Here is a 16,120-nt window from a genome sequence, read left to right on the forward strand (position 1 = left end):
ATTCAGGCGGGGAGATGCTGATTGTGAGAATTTGTTACCACTCCATAGACGGCGACAAAATCTACCCAAGAGAAATCATACTGAACCCAAGCACTGTGTCATTTTGTAGGAAGTCGAGCATGAAACCTCAAAGTACAAACATTTGCTGCACCATGTTCAAGCACACTGCGAAATATACCAAGACTCTCCAAGACTGAACCAATTAACATTCAACACACCCAAGCCCATCCCTTTGACACAGGCGATCCCAATGAGGCGTATCTCGTGCCACCGGCATTCGTAGGGCAAGCAAAGAAGCGTTTGTGCGACGCATCACCCAGAATAATGAGACTTGCAAATTTAAGCCCAGTCTTCTGGAAGTAAACCCTAACCTCAGGTATAGATAAATCGACAAAATGCCCACAAGCTAGCCCTTCCTCCTGCAACCAGTCTCGCCATGAGATAATTTCTATCGCCCGATCGGACTCTTCTCGGTCCGAATTTAAAAAACTATGTAATGCCAACCTCTCTCACTCTCAGACTGACATCGATCGGTGCACTAACTCAACCTACCATACCTCCATTTCTCCTCAAAACTTTCATCAGATCATCACTTACTCCTCAGACTTTCCTTTCTTACCCAAATCAGCCTCGCCATTTCACTACCTCATCTCTGTCACTCTTCTCATCCACTTCTGCTCATTTCATCAAGAAAAGAATGCCACCCAAAAAGACAGTAGTAGAGAAGAAGGCCCTACTTGGTCGGCCATCGAACAATCTCAAGATTGGTATCGTTGGTATGCCCAACGTAGGAAAGAGTAGTCTTTTCAACGTCATCGCCAAGTGTGGTAGGTGCGCCACGTCTTCATATCTATCAGTGTTTTTCATTTCTTTCCACTCTTTGACTCCAGGCTCACCTCATTTTGTTCCTTGGTGGCTTATCTTTTCTCAGATCTGGGCAAGAGTGCCAACTTCCCTTAGTGAGTCAACACAACTTTTCTCCTGCCGAAGACGCGCTTTAACCAGAACTAACTTCGTTTCCGATTGACAGTGCTACAATTGATCCTGAAGAAGCACGGGTCCCGGTCCCTGATCAACGATTCGACTGGCTCTGCAGTGTTTACAAACCTGCCAACAAGATACCCGCCTTTCTCACCTGTATTGATATCGCTGGTCTTACCGCTGGTGCATCTACAGGGGCTGGTCTCGGCAATGCTTTCCTTTCACATGTCCGAGCCGTCGATGGAATCTTTCAAGTTGTTCGAGCTTTTGATGATGCCGAAGTTATCCATGTGGAAGGTGATGTGAATCCTATCCGAGATATGGAAATCATCTCTACTGAACTCAAGTTGAAAGACATTGAGTGGGTCGAGAAACACTATGAGACGATCAAGAAAGCTTTCCGTGGTACCGGTACAGCTAATCTCGCTGATAAGGCCAAGAAGGAAGAGATTGATATCACTGGTAAAGTGCTCGCGTGGCTCAAAGATGAAGGTCGTGACGTTCGGAAAGGAGATTGGTCTAACAAAGAAGTAAGCTCGGTTTCCTCTGATTTATGACATGTCCTCAAATGATGAACAAGGGCGGCTATCACGTATTTGAACGCCCGATAATCTATACCCAGCTCATCGAGTGGTATTCACCACGTCTGAGAAAAACAGTATCAATCTGACTTTGGACCTGTCATAATCGTCCATATCTTCAATCATCCTTGTCTCAAGTATTGATGTCTGTGTTCCCTTCAATCCAGATCGATGTCATCAATTCTTTGCAACTGCTCACCGCCAAGCCAGTCACCTATCTCATCAACTTATCTGAAACTGATTACATTCGCAAGAAGAACAAGTGGCTAGCGAAAATCAAAGCCTGGATCGACACCAACAACCCCGGCGATCTCCTGATTCCCTTTTCCGTCTCGTTGGAGGAACGTTTACTGCAAATGGGTGTTGATGACGAGGTTCCAGAGCGGAAAGAAGAACTGACCAAACTCGGAACTACCTCTGCTCTCGGCAAGATCACCACCGCTGGTTATGCTAGTCTTCATCTTATCCGTTACTTCACAACGGGTCCTACTGAGGTCCGAGCATGGACAATTCGGAAAGGTACCAAAGCACCCCAGGCAGCGGGTGTGATTCACTCTGACTTTGAAAACAAGTTTGTTTGTGGTGAGGTGAGTTGCAGAGTTTTTAACTTCTCAAATGTTTTCTCCTCTCTGACTTTTTTCGTTACAGATCATGGCATACGATGATCTGAAAGAACATGGATCAGAAACAGCTGTCAAGGCTGCTGGAAAGTATCGACAACAAGGGAAACCTTATGAGATGCAAGATGGAGATATTGCATTTTGGAAGCATGGTTGAACACAAATGAACTTTGGGATTTCATCTTTGTACTGAGTAGTGTAGTAGTTTGAAATTGTACTGTGGCTGTCCCACAAGTCCTAAGCTCTATGATTTGTTCTCCTTTGCGAGAACTGTTCCCAACTTGTGCCTAACCTCATCAACTCCCCGTGCCAGTTGAGAAAGAGTCTCCTTTGAATTTCCCTTGAATCTCTCAAAGACTAGCTCTGAACAGCCTATGTCAGTAGGAACAAATCTGCCGTGCCCGTTGCAGCCTTGTGGGTACATTGTACAAGCAGAGTACAGAAACATTGTACTCGGCTGCAATTTTGTCGAAAGACCTTTTTCATGTTTTGCTACTAGGAGCAATGAACAAAAAGGTAGCCAGTCCTGCTTCTGCGTCACATCTCACTTTCTGAATAAGTGCTGAAAAAGCAGCGAAAGACATCCTAGATCGAACATTAAGCTTCTTATTGGACTATCACATTGTTATATCTTTGATATTATCGGCTTGATTAAACTCAAGCTGTGAAACCTGAATTATCCTCGGATCATGATCTCTTTTGAGTACACAAAGTCACTGTTTACTTTGAATGTTTGGCACAAGAATTTCTCAAAGAAAGATGTCCCGCATGGACACAGTCGCAAAAAGACCTGGGTGGGTACATATTTCGATGTGAAACAGGCAAAAATTATTAGATGCCTTTAATGACACATTATTTTTGAGAGATGCCTAAAGCCTAAATAACTCTAAAGCAGAGCAACACTTACCCATATGACGTTTACTCATGTCAATAGCTAGACTCTTATTTGATGTTTAGGTACAAAACTCATGGGGATATTGATACATCGAAAAAGCAAGGGTATGCGTGCACGTCATTGATATGTTGTTGCATTGAGGTCAAGTCTAATCGCAAGAGAATAGAGACGACATGAAGTAATTTTGGATATTATCAGAATGGATTATTATGATTTTTGAAATAAAAGAATAGTTAAGTTGTGGCTATATTTTCGATTACACCCAAGACAAGAGATACAACTATACTTATACCACTCAATTGTGGGATTGCACAATTTCAGTATTCTGTGATCTAGTTCTTGCTATTATTGCGACGGTGCATGAGGAGATATTTTCTGTTGGAAAAGAAGTTCGGTCCCAGAGTGTTTTGTACCATTCTTGTCAATTGGAAATGCGGCGGAGCTTTGTGTACCTTTGCAGTTATTATAGGATAACCTGGGTATCCCTTTTCTTCGAAATCGACATCAGAAATCGATATCACTTCAGAATCAATTTCTTGAATATACTTCACAAAGTCTTTTGACATCGTTTGAGTTAAGACGTTATACTTTTCTCTCCAGCGCAAGAGTCCTTCGTAGTTTTCAGCAGCCTTTCTTCGTATACCTTGCGTTAGTACATAAACTGCCTTCGCATCTGACTCCGGTGGGAATCGTGCTTGGATGACGGATAAGATGTGCTCATTTGCATCCTCGATGGCTTTGAATAGGTTCCAATTCGCGGCTGTTAGTTCTGCAGCAGTCTCGAGTGAAATTCCGGAATGAAATAATTCCTCAATATACAGATATGCACAATGGTTGATATAAGTATAGAACTGATTCATTGAGAATGGAGGCATCCGATTTTTTGTGACCTCTGAAAAGCTTCTATAAAGTTCTCCTAGCCGCTCAAAGGTTTCAGGACGCTGTTGATGAAGTCTATTTAAATGCTTTAGGTAATGATACCAATGCTTACGTGATGCCACTTCGAGTCCTTCTTGTGCGGCTAAATTTTGCATATTTCTCATGTTGATAGCATGTCTTATTTCATCTGAGATTTGAATAATCTGTTTCATCCTTTGGTCATAATTTTCAGTACCGAGAAATTCTATTAGCTCGGTTTTGAATTTAATCTTTTCTTCAGGAGAAAATCTTAAGACGTTGTTGAGTCGCTTTCTCATTATCAAAAATGTCGAAGCTGCCACAGAGAAATCATTTTCATGACCCATCGTAGGCAACGCATAATAGCGCTCATACGCCCAAGGGAATACGATGGCCACTAAGCTTTGAAGTTGGAGTCTGGCAGATGCCCCTTGCTGTAATAATCTGTTGGCCTGGGATAAATTTGGGACCTGTTTCTCTAAAGTCTTCTCTATGGTATCCCTGGAAAGATCAGTGTTGTGAAGCGCGACCCATGTAGATAAAGCCAAGTCTGCTCCAGTGATGTCCTTCCTGCGAAAAGCTTTCAGAGTCACTACTGTCGAATGGTATTTTACAGCTGCATCAAGAAAAACCTTATTCTTCAATGATATCAATTTACCTGTCGTCAACAAGTCCCACTCATTCAAGGCCTTCAACAGCTGTGATCTGAATGGTGATTTCTGTGGTAGTTTAGCCAGCTGTTTCCACGCATTTTTTGCATTAAATCCTGCCAACATAGCTGCATTGAAAGTCTCGTCGCCTGCTACTCCTCGCGGCGAGATGTCCGTAGAGTAGGCAATGGCTTGCAATATCCTATCAGAAGCCTTTGTTTCGAGCTCTTTCAGATGTTTTATCTTCAAACTCCAGCGACCTCGGGGGACGGAGAATTCATTGAGCCAATTCTCGGCAATAAAATAAGTGAGAGGATCGCTGCGAAGTAGTTGATTGAGTTTTTCTAAGGCGTCGAGAGCTTCACTTTCGGTAAAGATTCTGGTGGAAGACCAGAACTCGGTTGCTTTTGCCATTTCGATCATTACTTCATAGTTGTAGGTCAAAGGAACATGTCTGCTCAACCGTTTCTTCACATCGCCGATGAATTGAGAAAGTGATAATGCCTCGTTCACGAGTGGTTCAGAGTATATTCCACGGGCGAAGTCGTCTTCAACTTCATTTTTGAGGTCTTCAAAGAAATCCCCGTCACTATTCAAGCCTTGCTTCGTCCATGTGTCCATCAGCCCGTGGAAATCTTCCGGCGCGTAGAAAATCATCATATCGATGTTTGCCTCGCCTAGCGCTCTCTTTAAGCGTGGGGGATCATCAGCAGAGTGTACAAAAGCTTCTCCAAAGAAATTGCCAGGCAGGCGATTTTCTGGATTGACATCTTCACGTTCCTGAGCTCTGAAGTAAGCCTGTGCGATAGATTTCATGTCGTAACTAGAAGCCTCAGATTGAATGAAAGCGTCGGTTATCTTTCTAGCGAAATCCTGATGTTTCTGACCCGGATGTCGTACAAGTTCTGAACCGTCATCGTTCACTGGGATTGCGAAAGGAAATTTTCTCTTGAGTGTTGGGGGGGTTATCATGAGTTCTGGACTGGCTATAGAATTGCTGCTTTGTAATCTTGACGGAGATGCATGAGATGTTGCGGTTTGGGCAGGAGGAGTAGAATGTGGGGAAGGCTCATCCGTTTGCAATAGCAAGGACATCCATTCTTCTGTTGTGGGAGAAAGGGCATGTTCTAAGTGCAAGTCTGATGCTCCTGTTCCGGAGTGTTGGCTGTTTGAGAACCGCTGTCCATCACTTCCACAATGCAGAAAACGCAATTTTTTCATCAGGCGTCAAGCAAATTTGATATGTGATAAGTTGTTCCGCCTGCATTCATCGGGAAGGAAAAAACGCTCAAGGTGCTCACAGGCCATTTACTGTCGGTTCAAAAGCTTCCGGGTGGAAGGGCTGTGGAGATATAACGTGTCTCATTTCACTGTCGAAATGCAAGAAGTCCCTCTTTAGGAGGCGATTTTCAGGACCAATCGAATTCCTGGAGTCATCCTGATGTGATTGCGGAACATCCTGTATTCCGTGGTGTGGAGAATTAATTTGGATTTCTAGGGTCGCCTGGTTATATCGAAGCAAAGAAAGGTATACGCAAAAAGAGAGGATGTTCCAAAAAAGCATCTTGAAGATCAAACACTGGGTCAAAGGGCGACAGGAAGTATTTTGAGGACGGAATGGGAATCATTATAACCGTAAAAGGATGTTGCAGTTGATCTAGAAAGATCTGTCCCACCACTGGTTGACACCACATCAAGTCCTGAAGTTATAGCATAAGTCTCGCAAGTGGTACATGCAGGGAGCAAGGGAAGTTGTATATATTCCTTCACCGGGGGTTGGAAGCATCGTCTGGGCCAAGACACCAAGATTGACCCACCATAATTTTGGAACAGTCACTGGAACGATACGATACCCTCCGGGTCACTAATTAGGAGCGGAAGCGATATCACAAGGTTTCGAGGTTCCGCAAGATCTCCCTTTTTTTGTAATCGTCGGAGATCTATCAGAGCGGCGATGTTTTGTCACGGATCGGAAACGGTAGCTTGTTTGATAGCTCAGAAGCATGCACACGAAACATTCGGGAAAGGGTGAGAATTGGGGCACGCGAGGTAAGCCTGGTCTTTCGATCAATATTTCAAGACTACCTAGTTCAATTTTGACATTAACTTGCGAATATTTTACGTAACCTCTATGAAGGAAAATGAGCAGCCTTTCAGCGTATCATTCAGTCCAACTCATCATGATGATCGTATGAGACGAAGCTCACTTCAACGCAACAAGATTTATTAGAGTGAACCCCCTGACTCACTAAACTCTCACGGCGCTTGTTTCACGCCGCCACATGAGCGTCTAAACATGGGACAAAGTAAATGTAGGCTATTGCCACCAAATCTGAAAGCTTAGGGCCGAAAGAGAGTGAACCTCGATTGTACAAGATAGAGGTTGGTCAAGGACATGAAGCACGAGATGAGGCACCAGTGAGATGAGCGAAGATGAGGGGCCGAGGATCATCAATTTAGCTCAGTTTGTATCAGCTTGTGGAGTTGCAGCCGGTAGTTGCAACCGTATGATCTTAGATTTGGAATCTTTAGGAAGGATTAGATTCCTTGAAGTTTGATCTTGGTACTCTTGAATTGACCGTTCCCCAGCTGATCATTCCTCAAGATTGTTATTTAAACAGGTATGGCAGGGCATAACAGACTGTGTGGAACGTCAGAAGGACATATGATTTGTTTTCCTACTCTTCTATCGTTGTTTCCGCTTCTTTTGCTGCATCAAACACGTATCAAAACCCGTTCATTGGAGCTATTAGACATATGTCAGTAGCCTGGAAAACCTTCTACAATAGGTACATTGCAGTGCAGGAAGTGAATGAGCAACCCGAATTTATCACATAGGTGAGGCAGATGCGTGGTGTGCTTCCACTTAGTATGGGGTAGCTGACCCCCACTCAGTATCCAGTTTATATATTGAACACGTGTAGTTGACCTTGCGAGTTGGCGGAGTGAAAGTTGCTCCGAAAAGCCTGATTGGGCGTTGATAACCGAGTTCAAGAGAGAAAAACCGATTTCACGAACTCCTGGACAATCGTACCCAAGCAAACTCCGGTCCTATTCCAGGCCGCGTGATGAGACGCCCGGGCCTTGAGCGACAGAGCACAGGTTCGAAGGTGATGGGCAAGGGGTAAACAACGCCAAGAGACATCGACCACGCAATAGCGGTAGATCCTGTCGGGAAATGATGCGAGCAGTCCAAGCGGTGACCGTAAGGTAGAGATCAGCGATGAGTAACCAGAGCAATATGCCGTGCGTATCCTCTTTCTACAGGGCGTGAAATGTCAATTTGCGCTTCATGATTATCGATCAGTACCTATTTAGCGCTGGTAATGAGCATGCTGACGAACATAGAACACACCATCAGCAATCCGGGATCATGATAATAGGAAGAAAGACTATTGTGATTCAATATAATTTCTTACTTCTGCCGAGTTAGGTTGTTGACGTAGGTCTGAAGAGTCTCATTATCGGCTTTTTTCCGGTCACATTCAGCCTGCACCTTGTCAACCCGCTCCGAGAGTTCTAAAATCATGGGAGGCATTGTCGATAGTCAGATTTGGGATACACCTATTGGGAGGGAAGCTGACCTTGAAAGCTGCCTTGTAAACTGTTGATCTCTCTATAAAACCGAGAAGATCAAAAATGAAACATTTTTAGTCGGATGAAATGTGAATGGAGTGGAGCCCGAAGTGAGATATGTACCTAATCAATTCATCTTTTTGCGAAGCCGAACCGTCGAGAGACCCGTTGTTGGGGTTACTCAAGTCACTATCTTCTTCCATATAGTAAGACGAATTGCAGCTGAACAATCAGGTTGGTATTTGCAAAGCTAAGTTCTGATGCGAGTGAAGTGTCGGGATAAGTTGAGCTCAGCGCTGGCCAAACATTCTCTCAGTTTCAAACATTGAGCCGGTCCCGGTCCGATCCTTTGATACGGACCGGGTCTTAGCCGCTCATTGTCAAGCTAAAAGTTTGGCACTGGAGAGCCTGATGCATCCTCATCACAGACAAATCAAATCAATAATACTGAGATGAAATCCAATCCACATTATCAATATCAGTAAGTCATAGTCATGCAGTCTTATTCTACAGGAACGCATCCACGCCGGGTCAAAAAGTTTCGATCTACGTTCACCCCATCAGCCGAGGTTTCCAATTCTGCGGTGAAACTGTCGGTAAAAATCTGGATATCAGAGGATCAGCAGCCTGATAACATTCGCACATCAAACTTCGATGATCCTGCCCTTGCAGCTGAGCATATCACCCGGTTCGCGCTTCTGGCGCACCCCTATGGACGACTGGGGGGAAGCTCTCGTGATCCTGTCATCAGGCGACTTGCTTTTCATCTGGCGAGCCTGAACTGGATGGTGGTACTGTTCGACGCCAGAGGAATAGGAAGTAGCACGGGTCGAGCGAGTTGGACGTGGGTGTTGGTTGATGTTTTGATTACTTTAACCGCATGTATCTGAGTCATGTCATCATTCACGTGACTGAACATGTATAGAAGTTTGCCAGAAGGCAGAGACTTTCAGGCCATCCTCGATCAGCTCTTGAAGCCAATGATTCTTCGATCCATCTCGCGCTCCCTAGATTCAGGTACGGGGTCGAGGAATTGGACGCTTCTTCGCGGTGTGCGCCATCTTGTATCTCCTCCCCCAACCCTCAGTCTCAATTCCTCTGACATGGGGGCGCGAAGTCGAAATCATTGATTTTGTCCAAAGAGACTAATATGAGGTTGCTGAAACATAGGGCTACTCCCATGGCGCACTAGTCGCTTCGGCTTCAACTCCGATCCTCCTTCCAGCTGATGCCCCAAGATTGAAGACACCCTTGCTCTTGATCTCTTACCCTGTCTCTTATATATGGGCTCTTACATCCTTCAACGCTTCACACTTTGAAAAGGCCCTTCAAGCTCAGCTTACGGGATCTGATGAGGAACTCCTTATCATCTACGGCGACTCGGATCAGTTCACATCCCAAAAGGCGTATCGGAAGTGGCTAGATCGTCTGAAGAGCGATATCTCCCCCGCAATCCTCCAAAAAAATCACTTAAGTACATTTGAAGCCAAGACAGATCATTTTTGGAATGGTAGTTATTCAACACTATGTCAGGTTGTTCGTGAATGGCTCACTCGAACGACAGTTGAATGATCAATGTTCCACTGGCAAGCCCCCCGCATGTTTTTATCCGACGTGGTGTCTTTGTTGAGCACTGCAGGTATTGATCACGGCTCTCTTAGCCTCATTTATCTCACACAGACCAATTGATCTTTGAGTGGCTCATTCTGCATAGCTGACATCTTTGTTGTGGTAGTAGTCTGATATGGACCCTAGAAGTTAAACATGTGATTTTCTTTTACTTGGTCTCATTCCCTATTCAATATCTTGCTGCATACCACAAGTTGTTAGAGCAGCCCCAGCCATGCCCTAATTTCTTGCCATATGGATTGTTTGCATGGAGAGTTAGGGAAGTGTTTGAGGTATAAAATTCAGGTGATCCACACCTGCACTTGGCTTGTAAGCACATTCTCACATCAGTTCCATGGCTTTGTTGATCATTGAAGTGTTTGTTTGGTGCTGGGTGTGATTGTTTCAATCAATATTACAGGGGAAGCAAGGTACATATGAATTTAGGGAGCAGGCTGTCGTGGTATTCTATCCCCGTAGGTCTATTTGCAAAAAGAAGTACATAACTTAACGTACTTCGAGTTGTCTGTCAATTTTAGCAAAAATTAACTTACAAACATCTTACGTGTGGAAAAGAAGCGTACGAATGAATATGAAATGAGATGTTATGAATTGGTGTGTACGTGATAGAGTGATGGATGGATTTGACTTATTGGGAATAGGACATATGTGTCCTGCGTGTTTTTAATTGTATATGTCCGAGCCTGAACAAATGTTGTTGTCTTTTATATACCAATGCTCTCTCTCTCTCTTCTGTTTCTTTCCTCATCAGAAAGAAACGGTGAGTCGTTATACTTCTTCTTTTTTATACGTTATCTACAAATCTAACTAGTGGTCGTTTTTCTACTCTTACTCACTGTTTTCCGACCACGTCTACTGTCGACGTATCCCTGTTGCAATAAGCACAGGTCTGTTTTAACTTTCTCATATTTCTCTTTATCTTCTTTTACTAACCTTCATGTGTGTGATTAGGTGTGTTTCTTTTAGCTTTCGAAGCTGAGTTGGCTTGTTGCCGTAGTGCCCATCTGTCACCTGATTACCCCAGGTTAGTAGAAATATTTATGATCGGAAAGAAACGTTTCTCTTTACTCTTACTCACTGTTTTCCGACCACGTCTACTGTCAACGTATCCCTGTTGCAATAAGCACAGGTGTGTTTCTTTTAGCTTTCGAAGCTGAGTTGGCTTGTTGCCGTAGTGCTCATCTGTCACCTGATTACCCCAGGTGTGTTTCTTTTAGCTTTCGAAGCTGAGTTGGCTTGTTGCCGTAGTGCTCAACTGTCACCTGATTACCCCAGGAATTTTTCCATACGGCTCTGCCCCACTTCGAAGGCTATAAGTTCTAAGTGAACATCTCACAGGCTGAAATACAACAAATTTCTTCTATTTTGGTTTGCACAGTGGGAAATCCCTTGGCTATGTTAAAATGTAAGGCAATGGCTGTCGAAGATTTTGCCCTAAATTTCTGTGTGATGCAGTTTATGCCACCTGGCTGTGGATGCTCTTAGATTCATAAGTTGAAATACAATAATGGGTGGAAAATAAGCTGACCATAAAATGATACATAATGAATGTCTCACATGTTCATGCACCATGGATCCTTGAAACTTTTTCCTTCTTGTATGTAATGGCATAATTTATCTGAAAGCAAAATTTTGGAAGCAAAAAGTTACATCTGTCCCAATTTTGTTTGCCCTCAATATCTCCACATCCTTCCCAGTATGTTTATTCACATACTGCTTGGCAGTTGAATACAGAAAAAACATGAAGATATGTATCACACTGATACACTATCTGGGATACCTCAGTCAAAAATATACTTTACTTCTTTTTGAGCTGGGCAAAAAGTATTTGTTGAAACTCTATGTAATCACATTGAACCACATGTATCATTTCAAGGTACACTTGAATTTTGGTGTTTCACATACTTTGCTCTTTTTGTATGTGCAAGATGGATGGCAAATTTGACACACACAGGCTCTCACTGCAAAAAAACACATTTTTCAACTTTAGCACAGACTAAGATAAAGACTAAAGTCAGTCAAGCAACCAAGTTATCTCTGAAGATCCTTTTCCTTGGGACAAAAGCTGGAGAAGAGTACCATGTAATTATCTATGTGTATTAGATGTTGAGAGGTGGATATCTCAGAGAGACATAGAAAAGATTTTCTCATTCACTTCTACCCATGAAAGCTTTCTTGTCAAATTAATCTTACCTGGATGTCAAAGAACAGGGTCCATTGCTTATGTTTTTTGAGACAATATGGTTGGTGGGATGTTGTAAATAGGTATAGACTGAGAAATTTTGGATGTTTTTTTATATTTAAACTCATCTCAATCCTCTTCTCTGAGCACAGACCAGTTTATTGTTTTAGCTCTTTGAAGCTCATAGGTGCTGTTGCTGTGCTGTTAATCCTGAAAAGTTTCATTGAATCTTTAATTTCAAAGAAAATAAATCAGGATTGATATGGCTAAACAAGGTATATGAGCAACTCAAAACTTACACTTTAAACTTCAGCTTTGACCAGGAACCTAAATGTTGAAGAAATACAAAGGCCATGTTGTACTTTCCTTGGCATATCTAACTACCAATTCAGGAAACATTTCCTGCTGATTTTCTTTCAGCAACCAGATGCTTAGGCCAGTATTCTATTCCACCCATCTCACCAAAAGCAAAAAATCATCTACTTTCTTTTCTCATATCTTTGTGTGTGCACATTGAGATGCTACAAGGATATTGACATGGTGTGAGTGGAGTTGATGTCTCAAGTTGTGAATATGAATCAATGCTGTCTTTGAAAAGCAGATGTACAATTACGGTACTCAAAGTTGTGTATACTTTGCTGTGCATAGTTTTTTTGTGTTTTTTCGCAACTACAAACAACTTGGAAAAAGTATGTTTCTTGATTGAAGCTCAAAGATATGTACTTTTAAGCCAAAAACATAGTTTTCCCTGGTTGTGTGAATTTGTGAAAAAAGAAAAGAAAACTATGCACAGCAAAGTATACACAACTTTGAGTACCGTAAATATGTCAATGTGTGTTGTTAACTTAAGTTGTTACAGGTCAACAAGTAAGAGAAGAAAAGATAAGGCACAAGATGTAAATCAACATCCAAGGGATGCTTGATAATGACACATATCTTTCCATACCTGCTTTTCTTTAAAGACTTAGAATGGATAGGTTTGACCTAGTGGGGAAGATCATGAGCATTTGTAATTTTAGATCCCTGGAAATCATTCTCCATACTGAACTGTCTCTGTTGAGTTTCAACTATAATAGTTAAGGGCTGTGTGGGCCACATATGCCTTTCCATGAGTTCAATATATGTCTACTCTCAAGCAATTTAGGTACAGTCGCTAAAGGCTGAATTCAGCTACCCTTTCGACCCGGGGCCGGCCCTGGTCCCAATTTTGGGGGTTTGAATTTCCAAAAAAATAGTTTTTTAGCATCTTCAAATCTTCAAGAACCATACCAGAATTATAGCTTTCAGGGCTCAAAGGAGAGTCTATGAGGCTCAACAGACTTTCAACTAGTCAAAATCAGTGTTCAAGGTGGTAATTGATCTGATTTTGTGGCCAACCTTTTGTTATGACTAGAGCTATTAAGTACTTAAGCTAGCGGGCCTAAGTACTTAGGTGGCTAAGGTACTACGTTTATTAGCATAATACAGCCTAAATATATGCTTAGGTCCCAAAATGTGGGAATTTTAGTAAAAAAAAATTATTAACTTTTGAACCGTTCAACTTTTTTGATTTCTTTTCACATTTTCAGATTGAGCTCATTCAGCCCATTCCATAAATGTCCTGGTATAGAGTGTAGTGTAGAATTGAGTTAGGGTAACACCGGGTCGAAGTTGAAATTTCGATTTTGCCGGCAAGGGGTAGTTGGAATCTGGCTTTAGCGACTGTATGTAAAAAAACCTCACAATCCCTGATGTGATATATGCAATGTTTAATGATATTGTCTTCAGTCCATTTCCAAAAGCAACAATCCGCGGGGTTCCTCAAATTCAAACTTCAGATGAGCTAAAATACTAAATCTATAACAATCGTCAAGACCCAGCAGCAGGGAAGATATTGATTAGAACATACATATGCACACGACAATGTAATTATTGATATTTTGAGCACAGATAAAATCACAAAAAGCTCCTTAAAACACAATCACACAAGATACAGACAAAATGAAAGAAATCACATGCAAGCAACACACCGGTGAAGCAACTCTTAAACCCATAGCAAGCAGAAGATTGGTAATCTAAATCAAACTTTACACAAACATCTCCCATGGCGCTGTCTTGCTTCCTTTAGGAGCAAGTACATTGCCTTTAGGGCCCATACAACTCTTCACTGGACATTCCAACCAAGTCAAACTTGAGGGTAATTCAGCTTCTGCTTGATGTGGCTCTTCAAGCGGTTCTTTTGCTTTTGCTTTTCCTTTGTCCGACTTCAATATTTCTTCTAGTACACTCTCTTCTTTCTCATGTTGAAGAGCTAAATTTGTAATTTGAGGTGATGCTGAGGTCGAATCCATTGATCTACGAGCTTCTCTTGCAGCTGCTCGATGGGCTCTCATCGAATTACAATCTGTCTGTGAGTTTGAGCTTGATTGACCAGTACCAGTCTTCTTGGGGGTCAGAGATTCTAATCTAGCTCGTTTTGAAGTGGCAGTAGTCGGACTCTTCAATGAAAAGGTGTCTGTGGTATTCGAGGCTTGATCATCGGCACTGGCTTCGTGGTGGTGTAAGGAGCTCAAGGGGCGTTTGCCACGACCCCGACCTCGACCCCTTGTAGCACGCTTAGCTCTAGCAGCTTCGGTTTTCAAACTGCGCACATCTCGTAATCGTTGTCGAGCGCCTTCTAAGCATTTTGAATCGACCACATGTCCACAAGCCAAAATCCAAGGCCTTCTCCCTTCGCCCCCTGCATGACTACAAGACTCTTGACCAATTAGTAAGGGGTCATCACAACTTGCACACACTGGTTTTGAATCTTGTTTGGTCGGATTGATGGTTTGAGAATCGGAATCGAGTGTCAAGAATTCTCGATCGAGTGGAATGATATTCTTCGAGAAACCGGACTTGATTCGAAGAGGATGAGAATCAAGTTCGGCATATGACGAACTAGCAGTAGGATTGGCTTGGGAGGCTCTCAAGTCAAACCAGGCAAACAATCGAGCCGGGTCTCCCCTGACGTTTGCAGGATGTCGACGATTGGGACCAGTGAGATTCAGGAAGAGTCCTTCGATGGTGTCATTGGGCTCAGATGGGAGTCCGCTTGATCGAGCCCATTCACGGAAGTGGTGCATCCCCGATGTGGCGATCCCACTAAAGAAACCACCTGAAAGTATTCCGCCGCCCCCAAAGGTTCCATTCGAGGTCGGATTTCGTCTCACCTGTAGTGGAGGCGAGTCTCGGATGACGATGGTAGACGGGCCTTGAGCTGGAGGTGAATTGGGTGCGGGTGTCGGATGAAAAGAAAACAATCCTGCATGTATTCCGGCAGTGAGGTTTGCTACGTTTTCTAGGGTAAGATTGAATTGAACATGAGTAAAGGACGGAGATAGTTTAGGAGAGGCTGTCTAACCTGATTCAACTCAGGGAGGAGAGACTGGTAGTTGATATCGAGGGTCTGGAATGAATAGAGATGGGATCTAGCTTTGAAAACTAACCCATGAAGGAACTCGGAGGCCGAGGAGGTTCAGTGTCGGTTTGCCCATTCGAAGGTACCCGACTGCGAGGAGGTCTTGCAGGAGGTCGGTACCTCGAAGTAGAGGCTTGATTTTGACCAGTGAAAAGGACCTCGTCATCTGAAGCTGTGAGATTGACGTGGCTTGATGTTTGGGGTCGGTTTGATTGCCTATAGCGACTGGTTGAGGGTGTAGGATCAGGATCTTGAGTCAAATCGATCACTTGAGCAGTCCGAATAGCGGGAGGAGAGGGAGACCGATGAGGAGAAGGGTTTCTGTTGAAGGATGGACCTTCCAGAGTTGAAGGAGATTCGGATGGATTAGGGTCGGAAACAGATTGAAAAGGCCCATCCATGTCCGAGTCAATAGATCAAGTGAATGAGAAAGAAGGTGAGAATGAATTGAATGAACAGGAGATGATGAAATTCTTGAAACTCAAAAGAGGTGAAGTTCGTTTTAAGGATTCAGGAATCATCAGTTTTCACAAAGGCGGTTTGCTTCATGGAGGGTCGCTCGGACTCGGTCCCAGGAACAATGGACTTTAACATCACGGTCCCAGACGTTTTCAGAAAATCACAACACATCCTTTCAGTCTGACCCTGCTTTATCAACTCAGCAAATAAA

At 43.2% G+C, this 16,120-nt stretch overlaps 4 protein-coding genes across 4 annotated transcripts; 2 read left to right on the forward strand and 2 right to left on the reverse strand.

The window, feature by feature from the left end:
- Window positions 1-557: 557 nt before the first annotated feature.
- Window positions 558-2,427, forward strand: MELLADRAFT_41455 (uncharacterized protein; the record flags this gene model as incomplete). The annotated part of the gene is made up of 5 exons (XM_007403535.1): window positions 558-827; window positions 932-959; window positions 1,031-1,511; window positions 1,730-2,149; window positions 2,211-2,427. 5 exons carry the CDS (start codon window positions 698-700, stop codon window positions 2,337-2,339), a joined length of 1,188 nt encoding a protein of 395 aa, XP_007403597.1.
- A 982-nt stretch (window positions 2,428-3,409) lies between these two features.
- MELLADRAFT_58483 (uncharacterized protein) lies at window positions 3,410-6,188 on the reverse strand (the record flags this gene model as incomplete). Its single annotated transcript, XM_007404013.1, has 2 exons — window positions 3,410-5,789; window positions 5,926-6,188. 2 exons carry the CDS (start codon window positions 6,186-6,188, stop codon window positions 3,410-3,412), a joined length of 2,643 nt encoding a protein of 880 aa, XP_007404075.1.
- A 1,404-nt stretch (window positions 6,189-7,592) lies between these two features.
- Window positions 7,593-8,475, reverse strand: MELLADRAFT_73819 (uncharacterized protein; the record flags this gene model as incomplete). Its single annotated transcript, XM_007404012.1, has 4 exons — window positions 7,593-7,959; window positions 8,044-8,143; window positions 8,209-8,240; window positions 8,324-8,475. The coding sequence occupies 4 exons, from the start codon at window positions 8,401-8,403 to the stop codon at window positions 7,935-7,937; spliced, it is 237 nt and encodes a 78-aa protein (XP_007404074.1).
- A 219-nt stretch (window positions 8,476-8,694) lies between these two features.
- MELLADRAFT_101116 (uncharacterized protein) lies at window positions 8,695-9,772 on the forward strand (the record flags this gene model as incomplete). The annotated part of the gene is made up of 2 exons (XM_007403536.1): window positions 8,695-9,054; window positions 9,371-9,772. The coding sequence occupies 2 exons, from the start codon at window positions 8,695-8,697 to the stop codon at window positions 9,770-9,772; spliced, it is 762 nt and encodes a 253-aa protein (XP_007403598.1).
- Window positions 9,773-16,120: the final 6,348 nt, after the last annotated feature.

The sequence above is a fragment of the Melampsora larici-populina genome, assembly GCF_000204055.1.
Source record: "Melampsora larici-populina 98AG31 unplaced genomic scaffold MELLAscaffold_1, whole genome shotgun sequence".
NCBI classification, from domain to species: domain Eukaryota; kingdom Fungi; phylum Basidiomycota; class Pucciniomycetes; order Pucciniales; family Melampsoraceae; genus Melampsora; species Melampsora laricis-populina.